Source organism: Dicentrarchus labrax, unplaced genomic scaffold (genome assembly GCF_905237075.1).
Source record: "Dicentrarchus labrax unplaced genomic scaffold, dlabrax2021, whole genome shotgun sequence".
NCBI classification, from domain to species: domain Eukaryota; kingdom Metazoa; phylum Chordata; class Actinopteri; family Moronidae; genus Dicentrarchus; species Dicentrarchus labrax.
In genome coordinates, this window is record NW_026136702.1 from 8,544,181 (window position 1) to 8,558,916 (window position 14,736).

Consider the following 14,736-nt stretch of genomic DNA (forward strand, 5'->3'; position numbering starts at 1 on the left):
GTTTTTCAGCTGAGTTGGTCATCCATGTCCCAAAAAAGTGTGACTTGACCTTAGCGTGTAAAACAAGTGAGCAGAAAGAGCTGAGTGGGGACAACTGGAGTTTCAGGAACCTTTGCTCAAATGTGCAAATGTACCAATATGCAGAATATGCACTGGAGGGTGCAGAGTTTTGGCTATTTTCTATTACATTTAAGTTTCTAATGTAAAACATATTTAATTACTTACCACAGTAGACTGATTAGATTTCTTAAATGATTCATTAAATCATCTGCCTAATCATCTCTTCAATTGTCAGTTAGTTGATATGAATGTCAGTCGGCGCAACCTGTTTGCACCGACACTTAAATCGGGGAGGCGCACAATCAAAATAAAACTTTGAAAAATCATACCATTAGGGATTTAACGATACACTCAACTCACGACAAAATGAGATATGAGATGACAAATTATGTCTGAAATAGGTTCCTTTATCTCTCCGACAAAAATCTACGAAATGTATTTTCTCTTTATTATTTTCTTTATCAAATTATAGTATCGATTTTGTCTGAGGTATGGTATAAACTGTGCAAACAATGCAATTGTTAAAGTGAAACCGATGTCTTTGCGCCTAGATACTGCTACTGATACGAATGACACTGACGTTGAACAAGAAAAGTCCAAAGTAGATAGTGCCCTCTGCTGTTTAAAAAGAGTATCATGATTAATTTCTCATCGCTCCTATTTGAATCTTCATATACTCGCAATATATTGTTACATTTCTAACATTTACACAGAATTTGAGTGGAGAAAGCATGATGACCATTGTGACCTCTAATCGCCCTCTCATTTCTTATACACACATAGACACTAACAATGCTGTTCAGCATCAGGTTTTTGGAGCTTGCGTTGTTTAATGCTCCAACCTAACAAATTGTCATATTAATCAAATGGGATTAGGGAAACCAGCATAGTAGTGGCAGTTCTGGCAAAGCTGCAGGATTTATGGGAATGACTATGTGTAAAGTTTTATATCTTGGAATGCATGAGCTTGGTTATTTCACATTAGTGGAATTATCTAAAAGACAACTTCTACACTGAGTAGTTCTAATTAGCCACATTATTCAGGATTGAACTCTTTATCAAAAGGTATCGAGAATGTACGGAGGACCTCCTCTCCCTCCTCCCTTTTGGCTCCACCATCACAAGTAGAAAGAGCAACAAAGAGGAGGCTTGTGTAGGAGACCCATGTCCACCTAGTCCTCTCTCTTCCCACTCAGCAGTCACATGACTCTCTTTGAATGATTTCAGCCAGTAACTCCCCCCTCAAACAACACACACACAGAGTCACACATACATACACACTCCTATCCACCCTGCTCCAAGCTATTTCTGGTTATTATTGACCACAGTGGGTTTTAAAATAACTTTAATGAGCATGCATGATTATGTGTGAACTAAAAATGTACACTCCAGGAAAGAGACACCTGTGGGTTTTTTTCCCCTGCCTTTTATATTTCTCCCATGTAGTTGCACATTTGAGGGGAAGGGAAATGTTTCTCTTGGGATCTGGGACAGGTTTTCCTTTTATGAGTGTGTTTGATATTCGGGACATGCTCCGGCCTTAAGAGCTCCATGATTCATTGCAGGAGGCGACATTGGCCCGTAGCAGAGATCCACAGCAGAGACTAATAATAGTCTAGCCTGACTTAGTATCCCATGCGACTCTCTTAACGCTACCTAACACTCAGAAACTAGTAAAAGTTGTTTTAGAAAATATAGGCTTTGACGTTTCCCCACTTGAAAAATAGAAAAAAGAGGGCAGCATCTTTTGACACGGCTGAAAGTATCTTTGCACAAAAGGCCCCATTGTTTTATTATCAACCCATAAAATGGCACTCATCCAAGTTGGTTTAAGCGAGACGGCACGGGGAGAGCAAGACAGCATCGGCCTGTTGCTGTTATTTTGATTTGTATTGATTGGTCTGTTTCCTGGTATTAGAGATGTCCCTCATTTCTAATTAAAGTTCAAGCATCCCTTCAGGAGATTGAATCCCGCTGATAGCTGAAAATGTCTTTTGAAGTTTGTGCACATATTCTCTCTCTGTCTCTCTTTGCTGTCACTGCTTGTAAATGTGCGTGTCTCTCTGCATGTCTGGCTATTGTTGTTTATTATTTACACCTTTTTATGTACTTTTAATAGAATGTGTATTCATTCAAATTCATGTCATTCAACATTGATGGCACCTTGATGCCCCCTCCTCTAACCCAGATTTTTCTCCCTAAGATTCTACTTGTAAAAATTTCATCAAATCATGGAAAGAGGATAGTGCTGTCACATGGGGGCACTGTTAAGCTGTAAATTGCATCAGAGTGATATAAGGCAGTGATATCCACACAAAATGGTTGCAGCAAGTTCACCAATAAACCTCAGCACAATTATAGATTCCACCATTTTAATCTTTTTTTCCTATACCAAAAATGACATAGCCTGGGAGGCCAGGAACTATATGATTTGTTGTGTGTGTGTGTGTGTGTGTGTTTAGTTACTCTCATTTGACTGTTGTTGTGTTCCACATTGTGATGGGTCGTCAGGCATGCATGGGTATGTGTGGGTGGATACACGTGCCATATGTGCCGTCCCACTATGACAATAATGTCTGATTATAATGGTGGGTTTGCACTGTCTTTCAGGCATATGGTATGTCTGTACTGCCTTTGAATCTGATAAAAGGCACCCGGAGTGTGGTGTATGAACGCCTGGAGAACACAGAGGACATTGATGATGTTGAGCATCAGATAGAAAAGCTGAAATCCAAGGTTGGTCTCACCAAATGAAAGAAACCTCTGGCACTGTATGTGACATAAACGCACACAATTATCCTCAAGTCATGGAATAACTTAATGGAACAAAGCCTAGAAATTAAAATACATAATCATTACATTAACAGTTGTATGACTGAAAATATTAGAATGCTTGTTGTTTATTTTTTACATTTCCAACTAATCTAGTGTATAATCATGCATTCTTTGAAAGCTACACATACATAGCCTGCAGCCGATCAGCCCCTCTTCCTTATCTTTCTGCTATGCTACTCTGTCTTAGCATGCAATTATGGATGGTTAGCATTGTCCTTATCATCCGACCCCTCGAATGGAGGCAGCACACAAACAGGGAAAAGTAAAGAGTCACACACCTGTTAGTTGCCAGTGTCATTGTGAAGTTGAACATGAAAGAGCAGTGTATAAAGATTACATATACAATAGAAAAGTAGGGCATCATAGAGCACACAGAAAAGAGTTTAATTTTGTAGTTGAATGGCAGCAGTTTAAATAATAACTTAATATCATTTTATTTTCAGTTACTAAAGGCAGACAAATACCAACTTTAGTAGATATGTAATATGTAATAGTGCTAATCATTTACTGGCAAAATTATACCTGAAACTTTGGCACAGAATAATGTAATGCTTTACATATCCACCTATTGACATAATAACTATATCCAAAGAAAATGTGAATTTTTTTAGGGTAGGTCAATAACTTACATTTTCCCTTTATTTGAACTTTATTGTCAGAGGTGAACAAATATGTGTATTTGTTGATTTATTTGGCTGTTTGTTGGTCTTCCCGCCAGTGTAATGACGGACGTCCCCTTTCATCAAGGGACAGACACAACCTGCAGGAGCTCGAGGGCAAACTGCAGGTCCTCCGGCGCAAGGGGAGACACCTGGAAATTGCAGAGAGGAACTGCTGCACTAAAGTGGGCAGTGCTCTCAGACCTTTCAAGGTGAGTCTTTGTTATGGAATTGGCTCGCGTTCACAGATGTGACGTATATGTCCATTATGGACTGTATTGTATACAAAGGCAGGCTTTCATTGTCTGTGTCTTGAATGTTACCTTACAAACACCATTAATTTGCATTGTTCAGGCCTTGTTGTAATTGGTTTCTCAGCATAGGTAGGTTAGCGCTGCACAATATACCACAGCTAATTTGTTGTTTTTTTCCCCTTAATAGTTGTGTAATTTAAAAATTCTTGTTTGGCCAAGTATCATGCTGATTTTCGCCAGCTTCTTCCTCCCCAACTGTTTCTTTGTGCTCAAGTTCTAATCTGGACTGCTCTAGATTTACTTTTAGTTCTACTTTACACAACCGCATATTTACATGATTCCCACGGGTAGTCTCTTCACCTAATTTACTCTGAAGTCTCTCAGGGAGTCTCACATTTCTCAGGCAGGATCTCATGGTTCCCCAGGGATAAACCAAAGGAACCACAAACTTCTCTTTGATTTTACTTTTTTGGGTTGGGCAACCAATACCTGGACCTCATATATGCAATATTTGTTGTTGTCCCAATATTACAATTTTGACCAAGGGTCTGGCCCAGTCCAAGCATCTGATGATGCATTGCTGAGCATTACTGAGAGATTGATAAAGTGCAGCACAATTCTGCCCCCTGGTCCCTAGTGGGTACCTTGATTAAATCATACACAACCAGCACCAGCACAAAATCTCCATACAAAATTAAGTTCTGGTATAACTGAACAACTGATCAGTTATAAACTGAAGTTTTACAGTTTCATACAGTGTGCATTGTAGGAATTGTGCATCCTAGGGACTTTGAGCACAACCATTTCACACATTTCCATGAAGCTGCTTATTCCCATCATTTCTAACAACTCACTGTACTCTTATCAAACCGAACCACTTGGTTACCAGAGCGCAGCAGCTGTGATCATTAGCATCTTTGTTGTCAGTTTGGCATAAACAGCTTTGCATTTTTAATTTCCAAAAAATACTTAAATACCCAGAGGTGGTTGTGATCAATACACAAACACAATAATGGATGTAACTATTCTGATAAATGTAATGGTGGTGGGTCAGGAAATAAGTTATTGTTCTAAAACCAATAATCAATCAGTTTTTACTTATAAAAACTGTATATAAATGTGTATGTAAATACTGATATTATTGTACTACAGATTTGTACCCTTTAGCACAGACAACATGGTAATAGTATACTTCAGGCACATGATCAGTATTTGGCAATATAGTTATATCTTACCTCTTACAGACAACAACAATATGTTATTATTGCATAATACACATAATAGCATGCATGCTTGACATTCCCTTATCGTCCATTTGTATATGAGATAGCGGTGACGATGCAAAATAGGTCCTACTGTTTTCACATCACATTTTCTGTATTAAGGACAGGACGAGTTCCAACATAATTCTTCTACTTCACATTTGACTTTCCCACTGCTATTCATTTTCCAGTATTTTACTGCACTGCAGGCATGCACAAACATTTTAAACCAGTGTCTGTAACAGTTTGTCTTTAACCAAGGGGGTTTCTGCTAATGACAGTCCCCAGACTCAAATTTAAACAGTAATGAGTTGGGAGATTTATTTACTGTATACTCAGGCACTGGTGTAGAGTGATAAGCCAAATGATTGTGATTCCTCCAGAGCAGTTGTACCACTGTTTCTCAAACTCATGCTGTCTTTTTTTATATCAATCTTGGTGGTGAGCGAAAACGACTTATTGAACATGCCAAACATCTATTACAGTTAAAAAGTGCCTGGACCTCACAAAATAATTAGTGTTTTGATGTGATCATAAAACAAAGCTTTAAAAAAAAAGCAGAGCTGTTTAGATAAGTAATTTATAAAGTAATGGCATTTTCTTTCTTAAAAAAACGATGCCAACTTTTCATTCAGTATATGGAAATAAGTCCCATCTTTTCATGAATCAAAAACTTTATTTATAAGTACTTGGTACAGATTTTCACTTTTTAATAGCCAAAAACTGTTTTCATAACAGAGTTAGGCATTTGCTTCCTTTGGCTTTTGTTTGGTTTAATTAGGAAATACGACAGTTTAATCAGTATATTTAAATTACTGTGTTTTCCCTCCTTTTGGCCACCTAACTTTTTAAGTTGTTCATATCAAACAATAATGACAAAAAGTGTGGTCATTATCAGTTTCCTGATTGTAATTGATGCTTTGCTACAATCATTGAGAAATTATAAAGGGATGGTTTGTAAAAGCTAATTTGGTTGAATGATTGTGTTTTAATAATTTAAATTACTTTATTTTCTTTGTTCGCATCTAACATGACTATTTCAGAGGTCCTAGCATGCTCGGAAGACAAAATAAGTCCACTTTTTGTAAAAAAAAAAAACTAATTTAAATTCAGTTTCATCTGACCATCCTTTTATCCTGAGACATGTGATTAGCATGGTAGCATGGTAACTAGTGGTAAGTCTTAACTCAAATATCAACATTGTGCTATACATCACTGAAACATCATATATTTTAATTGTACTATATATTTTGCCATATGTGTTTGCCTGTTTTTTTTTTTTTTCATCACTATGGCTGGTTCAAGATATTTCAGCTAAGGCCCCCTTGAAGGCGAGCGGTTGAAAGGATTTATTGCCTTTTTGGCTGCCACCCACCTTTTGCCTCCCTGGTTGCAACCTCCCGACTCTGTCTGGGCTGTGCCATTGCTTCCCCCTGTCACCTTAGGCAACATTGCCAAACTGTGGCTGGCCAAGCCATATGGTCTCTCCTTGACAAAAGACATGACAGAAAGGTTATATTTGCTGACCCAGTAGATGCCTTTGAAAATATACCTTTTCCTTTATTGTTGTTCAGTCACAAGGTTCAGTGTGAGTGCAGATCCCTCCTTTGGTTGGGGGTGCATGTCACTGTTTTGTATTGTAATGTAATGTATTGTATTTATTTATTTTTCAGATACTGTTGGGTATTTTCTTTATCCTGGTTGCACTGCTGTTCACTGTTGCCCTGTTCATTTCAAAGTAAGTCATTACATGCCCTGTAACGCAATACAGCTTACAAAACTACTGTGTCATATAAGGCAGGCAATGTGACAAAAATGGACAGTGTAATTGTTTCCTTTGACTATATTTATTAATGTGTAATGCTGGAGATATGTCCATATATTTAAGTTTTTCTGTGTATTTCAGTTTGGATAAAGCTCTCCACTCTGCTGGCATCAGCTCCGGGTTCATAATCTTTGGCACCAACCTAACCAATCCTCTGAATGAACTTCTATTAGCCTTACAACCCGTGAGTATCCTCTCATCTCTCATGTTGAAAAGATGATTATCCTCAATTAACATATGCTTAAAGCCATATTTTCTTGTCTTTATCATCATTAACCTAAATGGAGCATCATTTAAAAGCTTTGTTCTTGGCTATCAATAAATGTACTTAATACTGTTAAAATCTAGAAGCGTATGTTCTTCAGTACACTGCAAGTATGTGCTTCAATATACTGCAGGTGAGCTTTAAAATAACAAAATCTCAACTACAAATGTGGTTACATACAGTAAATGAGTCAAATTACCTGAAATATCTGTTAACATTACGTCCTTTTTAAATACGGTCTGATAGGCACCACTTATATTTAAGACCAAAAGATTAAAAAAATTACAAAACTGGAAAATATACCCTCATAAATCATAGCTAGCAAGTGCATTTTACATTCTGCAATAACTTCAAAATAATAGAATATTCCAGTGGAGCAGGGCTGAGAAAACTGGCAACATGACAAACACAGTTAGCACAGCTATAATGTTGAATGGCAAGGATAAAGGATAGTTTGGACACTCTACAAATGATGACCTCTGAAAATGAACACAGAAATGAATCCACACTTTAGTGACAATCTTAAAAAATATGTGTTGTATGGCTGGCCCAATGGTTTTCTCCTGAACCAGCTGTTGATCTGATTCTGAATCCACTCATTTACAAGGTCAAAATGATGCAAAAGTTGTTACTGAGGAAATCTTACAAGAATAAAACCCTCTGCATTAGAATACAGTCTAATAGCACAACTACTATCTTTGTAAACAATAATTATTATCATATACTGTGCTCAACACCACCAGGTTCTCTGTAGCATACCCGACCATTTTTTAATATAAAATATAACTAATTTAGGTGGCATTGCTGTCTGATCGATGAAACCTTTTTAAACAAATCTAAAACCACTGTCAGTGTACAGTGGTTCAAGAGAACATGCTTACATTATACCTTCAGACATTTCTTGTGAGCCACATATGAAAATACAGGGAATAAAAGGTGTAAAAGTGCAGTGCAGTATGTAAGATTAATATAAATAAGGTACAAAATAAACTGTTCATTACCCATAATTATTCTGTATGGTATTTACACTATTATTATGCACACATATAATTTCTGTTCACAGGTAGTAAAATATTACAAATGATAAATAATTGGCAACATGTAATTGAATGATTTAGCTAATATTGTGCTACACAGAACAGGCAATCTAAAAGATAATCCAAAGGAAGCTTTGGTGAAATTTAGAAACTCATGAATGCTGGTTAATGAATTCAATTTTATTTCTTTACTTTCTTGTTTTTCTGTGCTAGTGCAATTTAAATAATCAAACCATTTAAATTATTAGTTGTTGAAAAGTCAAGAAGTCAGTTTTGTAACTGGGGTTTAAATGTGTACTTGGAGCTTAACAAATTTGAGTATTTATCATTCTTGAATCAAAATGGAAATATGAAACCCTAATCAGACTCTTCTTGAAAATGTCCAACGTTACGAGCCATACGTTAGCCTCTGTCATCTTTAAGGATTTATATTGCATCAATTAACCTGAACACCTTCATGTATTTACAGTTTTAACAATGTGGTTAAATGACCAAAGCCTTGTTTTTTAAGTTTTTAAAATATGAACTCTTGGGATTGACAGATTATTGAATCACTACCACTGCTTCTTTTATCCAAGTCATTGCGGCATCCTCTGCTAAACTTTGTATTCTACAGCAGAATTTAGAAAAAAATGACTGACAGCTCAGACCATTAAAGAATTGCTTCATAGAAAGTGGCATTGATTAAATGTCTAAGGCCAGTGTTTAGAAGTATGACCTTGGTATTTAAGGAATTAAGTGCACCATACCAAGAATGGGATACAGTATGATATAGGGATCAGGTTTGAGGTTAAATCAGAACTTTTCATCTCCCAGAACATAATCAATACATATTTATGTTACATGCACTGTGCATTATGTCTAAGCTTTATCTGTAAATAATCAATTAACTGATTAATAGGAGAGGTTAGGAATACAGTTGTTGGTGTTCAATTGTCTTGATTAATGTTTGAATGCACTGACCAGCTCAGATGTGCTTTAGATTAATTGGGCTAGAACAAGTGGTATCGATAGTTGTTCATTAACAGCTCCAAGCATCTTCGAGAGGCATCGCCAACGTGAATGTTTGGCTCTTAAAGTACTAATGACTTCATATGTGTCTTGTGCATGTGAGAGAAATAGCTGACCACTGTCATTGGTATCACAGGTTTTTCCATTGGATTACATCCTGATCACGGTCATCACCATGTACTTCGTAGTCACATCCATGGCTGGCATTCGCAACATGGGCATCTGGTTCTTCTGGATTAGGGTAAGCAAAGCCCCTTACTTCTATGTTACCTGAAACATTTTACAAAAACACTATTAATTGCACATCAACATTTTCTTCTTATTTCTTTTCAGCTGTACAAAATAAGACCGAAGAAAACTCGCCCCCAGGCTCTTCTCTTCCTCTGTATGATTCTTCTCTTGATTGTCCTACACACCAGCTACATGATCTACAGCCTAGCCCCACAATATGTCATGTATGGCAGCCAGAAGTATCTTGTGCAGGTGAGGGAAAAAATGTATGTACATGTGAGTTAGCTCTGAGGATGTGGAACTAACGATGGCAGTGTCGGTCAGTCAGTGGGTTCAAACCATTTCTGTCCAGCTGGGTGTAGGCAGCAGCATGGTCTCTACAGGCTGGTAGCGGGGCTTTCAGACTCTTGTTCTTTTCAGATTCTGTCTATCTGTATTAGTCTATGTGGCTGTTACTGTGTGGATCTGTTGTTTGACAGTCTACCCTCTGTGATCTCTCTCTCTCTCTCTCTCTCTCTCTCTCTCCTCCCCCTCTCTCCTCTTTGTGTGGGTGTATGCATGTAGTTTAGATGCACCCTCGTGTCTATGCTTCGTCTCAAAAAATCTTTTAAACAACATAATTAAAATGAACTGCAGTGTTGTTTTTGCTGAAACATCCTCTTTTTAAATGAGAGAAAATAACCTTTTTAAAACCAGCTCCATATGACTCACAGGGTAAATGTGGCTTATTCCTCTCTGCTTTCACCTACAGTATTTGAATACACGAATTGTGCACAGTGAATAGCTTAAACCGATGCCTCTTTAGTTAATTTGGTGATCTTTTAAGTTCTTCTAAGTGAAAGTAAGGATGTTGTTTGGGTTTACTGTAAACTAAAAGTCTATTTATTGAATTTATTCATGGCAAAATTCAGAGCCTCCAGGTGATTTTTTTATTTAGTAAAATAAATTTAGTAAGTAATTCTATAATTTATGAGTAAAATACCGTTGCTGTTGGGTGTTCTTCTAGCATTACACATTTTCAGCTGTTATGGTTGTATGGTCGATCTTCTCAACCCACAATCTGTTTGTACCGCATGAAGTAGTTTGTTGTGTTCCTTTGCTAAACAGGTACATGCCTCTTGTGTTTTTTGATCAGAGTCAGATGCCCTCAGCAGGTCCTACATCTGGGAATGCTACTTTGGGCACCACGAGGATCTGTGATGCCGAGGCGCCTGAGGGTAAGTCTGTCATCTCTGCTAGCACAGCAAGGTAGCACTGGTCCAATAGTGAGATGTTGGAAGAACTTACAAAACATCATCAAAGATTTATTCCTCACAAGTCAAGTCGATACGAGAAGAAGGAAGGACAGCGTACAACCCGGCCCTATCATGTAGAACACTGTTCAGTAATCTTTATCACCATTCATTATTCATTAGAGGGAATAATACCAAGGACAAACATTTGGAAACGCAGCACATGGCCTCTTGCTGTCTCCATGCCAACGCTTATTACAGTAAATCATCCATGAAAACACAAATGTGTGAATGTACATCATACCCGTGAGTTTTATCCATTACCTTATTCATTTGTCAAGTGCTCAAGTAAGGTTGTTGTTGATGGTGGAGCACACAAGATGCAATTGTCATATTTGGTTCGAAAGCTAGATTGTCTGTCTGTCTAATAGACAGATAAATCCATAGTCAGCCTGTAAACTATCATTCTTACTGTTACTTGTTCTTACTTGTTTTCTACTTGACTGACTTTTAGGCCTAGTAGAGTCAAGACAAGCAAAGACAAGTCTAGCTTTAAGCCGTTAGAGTGTGTGAGCTCAAGTTTGTTTGTGTTAGTGGAGGTGTATTAGTCTGGGGGATAATTATTTTTTTATTCAATCAAGGTGTTGGACCATAAATGCTCTCCCAGGAGACATAGAATTGCATTGCAAATAGAGTACATAATGAGTGCTGATGTGTGTAAATGTCAAGTATATATAATGAGAAAAAAAGTAAAGGTCATGTGAACAGTTACAGAAACAGTTACCTTTTTAATTATTATAGTCAATTAAATATTAAGCATGTTTGATACTTTCTAAGTATTATACATTTTCCGTTATATTGATCCTTTGACTGTGCCTTAAAACTTTACACTAGTGTTTGTTTAATCATATGTAGGAATACAAGTAGCCTATATTAGGGTCATTTACAAAATATTTTCTCTCTTAGGACAATGTATGTTTTTCATTTGATTATCATCTCTAGATGGATCTCAAATAAATTAAAGATTAAAAATGGGTTTTGTTCAAATTCTATTTCTTAAATCATAATAAATTCCATAAATAGCATCAAATTCCCAGACTGCTCTACTTACATGTAGTGTTTTTTTGTGGGACCACTGGAAGCAACTATAGAGATGTGTAGAAAATGAGAAAATGGACTTGTTATATGTATTACTTGCTAGCTACAGACATGTTTTATACATGTCTTTTGTCAATTATATTATGTATTGCATCTTTGGATTCCATGTTCGATAATGTTCTGAAGACTTTCCTATAGTGTGTCTATTCTTGTGAAGACGTACCCTGTAGTGCCTCCCGTTGCCATTAAGAGATGCATGTGAGTCGGGACCTGTTGTGGCGTGTGTTTAAGTTCGGAATGACAATGAGGTGTATGCCTGAACACTGCAAAAAAATGTTAGAGGTAGCCATTATTGACTTGGTTTTCATGAATAATTTTCACTTTATCCAACAGCATTGAAAAATGCACTGAGACAGGGCAAGACAGGCAGAAAATAGAACGATAAAGCAGAGGGAGAACAGTAACTGCAGAGATCAGAGGCAAGATATTATTTGTTTACAATGTGTAAACACATACATTTAGGTTGTTTCCCACCTGTGTGTAGGCTACACTGTGTTTTTTTACACATTGTAGCAAATTAATTACCTAGCTGTCTTGGAAAACAAGTTGATGTTGACTCACTGTGGACATGAAAGATGCTGCTTCTGCATGTTGCTGTATTTGTTATATTGCAGTTATAATGTAGGAAGTGGTGGCATACTGTTGGTAAATTGCAGAGTCAACATATAACATATGCCTCAATTCAGAGCACTGCACTGCATATCTAAAGCCACATTATATGACACAGCATTTGTTATGAGGCACAAGGTATATCCCTCTGAAAATGTTGTCCTATACTGTTTGTCTCATTGAAGTAGTATTTTCTCATAGAAGTATCTCCTAGAAGCTACACAGAAAGAGATTGTATATCATTTATGCACAGTGTCGAAAGTTTCTGTTTCTGCACAGTCACTATCTGTAGTTCAGCAGAACTACAGTCCAAACTGCTTGTATTTAGTATATGTTTAAACATTATGCTGATACGAAATCACTAAAAAATGGCACAACTAGGTTTCAAGATTTCCATCAGTTCATCATCAAATAGAACCAGTGCATTTGGTTTTGTCTGCTCTTCTAGCCACAATATGTAAAGAAGAGCCAGTGCAGTGACTGGGGTAGAATGAAATATAACTGAAGACATGATAAAATATATGGTATCTTTTCCTGCTTTTATTGCTTTTACTAAGTTTTTGTTTGTTAATATTACTATCCTACTCAGCATATAAAAACAACTGCACTTCACTGAACGCTTGCTGATGTCTTGCTCATCTAAACAGGGACAGCTTTAGAGCTATTAGCTGAACTACAAACTGAATAAAAAAGAACCAGAATTGTTTAGCATATGTGGTTGGGCTTTCAGCAGTGGGTTTAGTTCATGGATGGTGACTATATCAGGGTTATACAACAGGGCGGTGTTAATGGACTAATGTCTTTGACATTTGAAAGAAGGGTACACCTCTTTGGGCCCTTTTCTCATGAATCAGTGGCACTTTGTACAAAAGACGGTCAGTGGTTGCTATTTCCATGGCTAGAGTCCCAATGCTAAGCTGAAGCTTATTTAGATGCCAGTGTGATTAGGTAGAATTAACGGTTGTTTTGCTTATGATGAAACTGCATAATCTGGAATATACACTACACCAAAATACCCTAAAATTTATATTTTAATATTCTAAAATTGTACTTTCACCCTAACTATGCAGCCAAAGATCGATTGCATGCCATTTTTTAGCTGTTAAAACCTTTGTCACCATGTTATCCGTATACTGTATAACTGTAACCAATTTTATACCAAAAGACAATGATCCACCTTTGCAATTACTACAGTTTAAACTCAAATTTTAAATTAAATAAAAGACCATAAACACGATGATTAATCAGTTGCCTTAAAAAGCATATACCTACGTGCCCTCTAGCTATGTTTACATGTGACAATAATGCCAGTACTGCCAACATACTGTAGTTACATAAACTGACAATCCCCCATAACACTCTTGTTTACATGATTGTTCAGACAGAATTGAGGAAATTAATTGGCTTTTCTTTGTTTGGTTGTTTGTTATTCTCAAACAGATAGTTTCCTGTCCCACAACTATCACAATTAATGTAAACAGATTTAGCCATGACTCTGCACCGCTTCGTCATCTTGTTTCGTTGCAGCCTGGAAGCTGTTTTGTATCTGACCAGAAGAGGAGTTATAGATGGCTAGATTAAGTAAGTGAAATAAAGTCAAATGTCTCCCTGGCATCACAGGTACCTCAGTTGGTAAGAACAGAATCAAAATCAGTTTCTGCCCAAGTAGTGTTAATTACTGAGGGCACGTGTCAAAGGGATAATTTACGCAGACGATTTGGCGCCTTTTAGTACTGCTATATTAAAGGAGTCGTGGAGTCACTAGGACATTGGCCAGCAGTATTTCTACTCTCTCTTTTGATCAGCTTTGGGAAACTGGTCCTATTTTGGCCATCTTGGAAATGACTCCTGCTTTCATAACAGCCGTTGTACCACCTACCATGAGGAGGAGGAAGTGTCAAGCAGAGACAACACATGCGACTGAGAGGGAATACAATCAAAAGCTTATCGACTGATATACTGTAAAAAGTAACAGGTGAATTTGTGTGGTGAAAGAGTGCAACTCTTTCTTTCCTGGTAAATATAAAGCTGCTTTCTTTCCAAAGGAGAGAGTACCTCATCAATTGTTGTTTATGAGTTGTTTTAATTTTTTTAACAATGTTTTCCAGTAAAAAGGTAGGGGATAGGGGTGGGTGTAGAGGACTAAATGGATACGTGCCAGTCAGGCAACCATCCAGCTCATCTAAATGTACTTCTGTAATCTGTGCTGTTTGATCATTTGTACTGCAGTTCTTGTAGTGTGAAGAATGTCAATGTAGACCCAATATTAAGGACAGAAACTGAGGATGTTCCGCTGAT

General features: G+C 37.1%; 1 protein-coding gene across 1 annotated transcript in view; it reads left to right on the top strand.

The window, feature by feature from the left end:
- Positions 1–14,736, top strand: part of lmbrd1 (LMBR1 domain containing 1) — a 55,881-nt gene that overhangs the window by 32,587 nt on the left and 8,558 nt on the right. Inside the window, exons 8-14 of the mRNA XM_051426751.1 lie at positions 2,671–2,796; positions 3,614–3,766; positions 6,744–6,808; positions 6,977–7,079; positions 9,345–9,449; positions 9,542–9,691; positions 10,575–10,656. Coding sequence (XP_051282711.1) covers positions 2,671–2,796; positions 3,614–3,766; positions 6,744–6,808; positions 6,977–7,079; positions 9,345–9,449; positions 9,542–9,691; positions 10,575–10,656 — 784 coding nt within the window. The remainder of the gene's footprint in view (positions 1–2,670; positions 2,797–3,613; positions 3,767–6,743; positions 6,809–6,976; positions 7,080–9,344; positions 9,450–9,541; positions 9,692–10,574; positions 10,657–14,736) is intronic.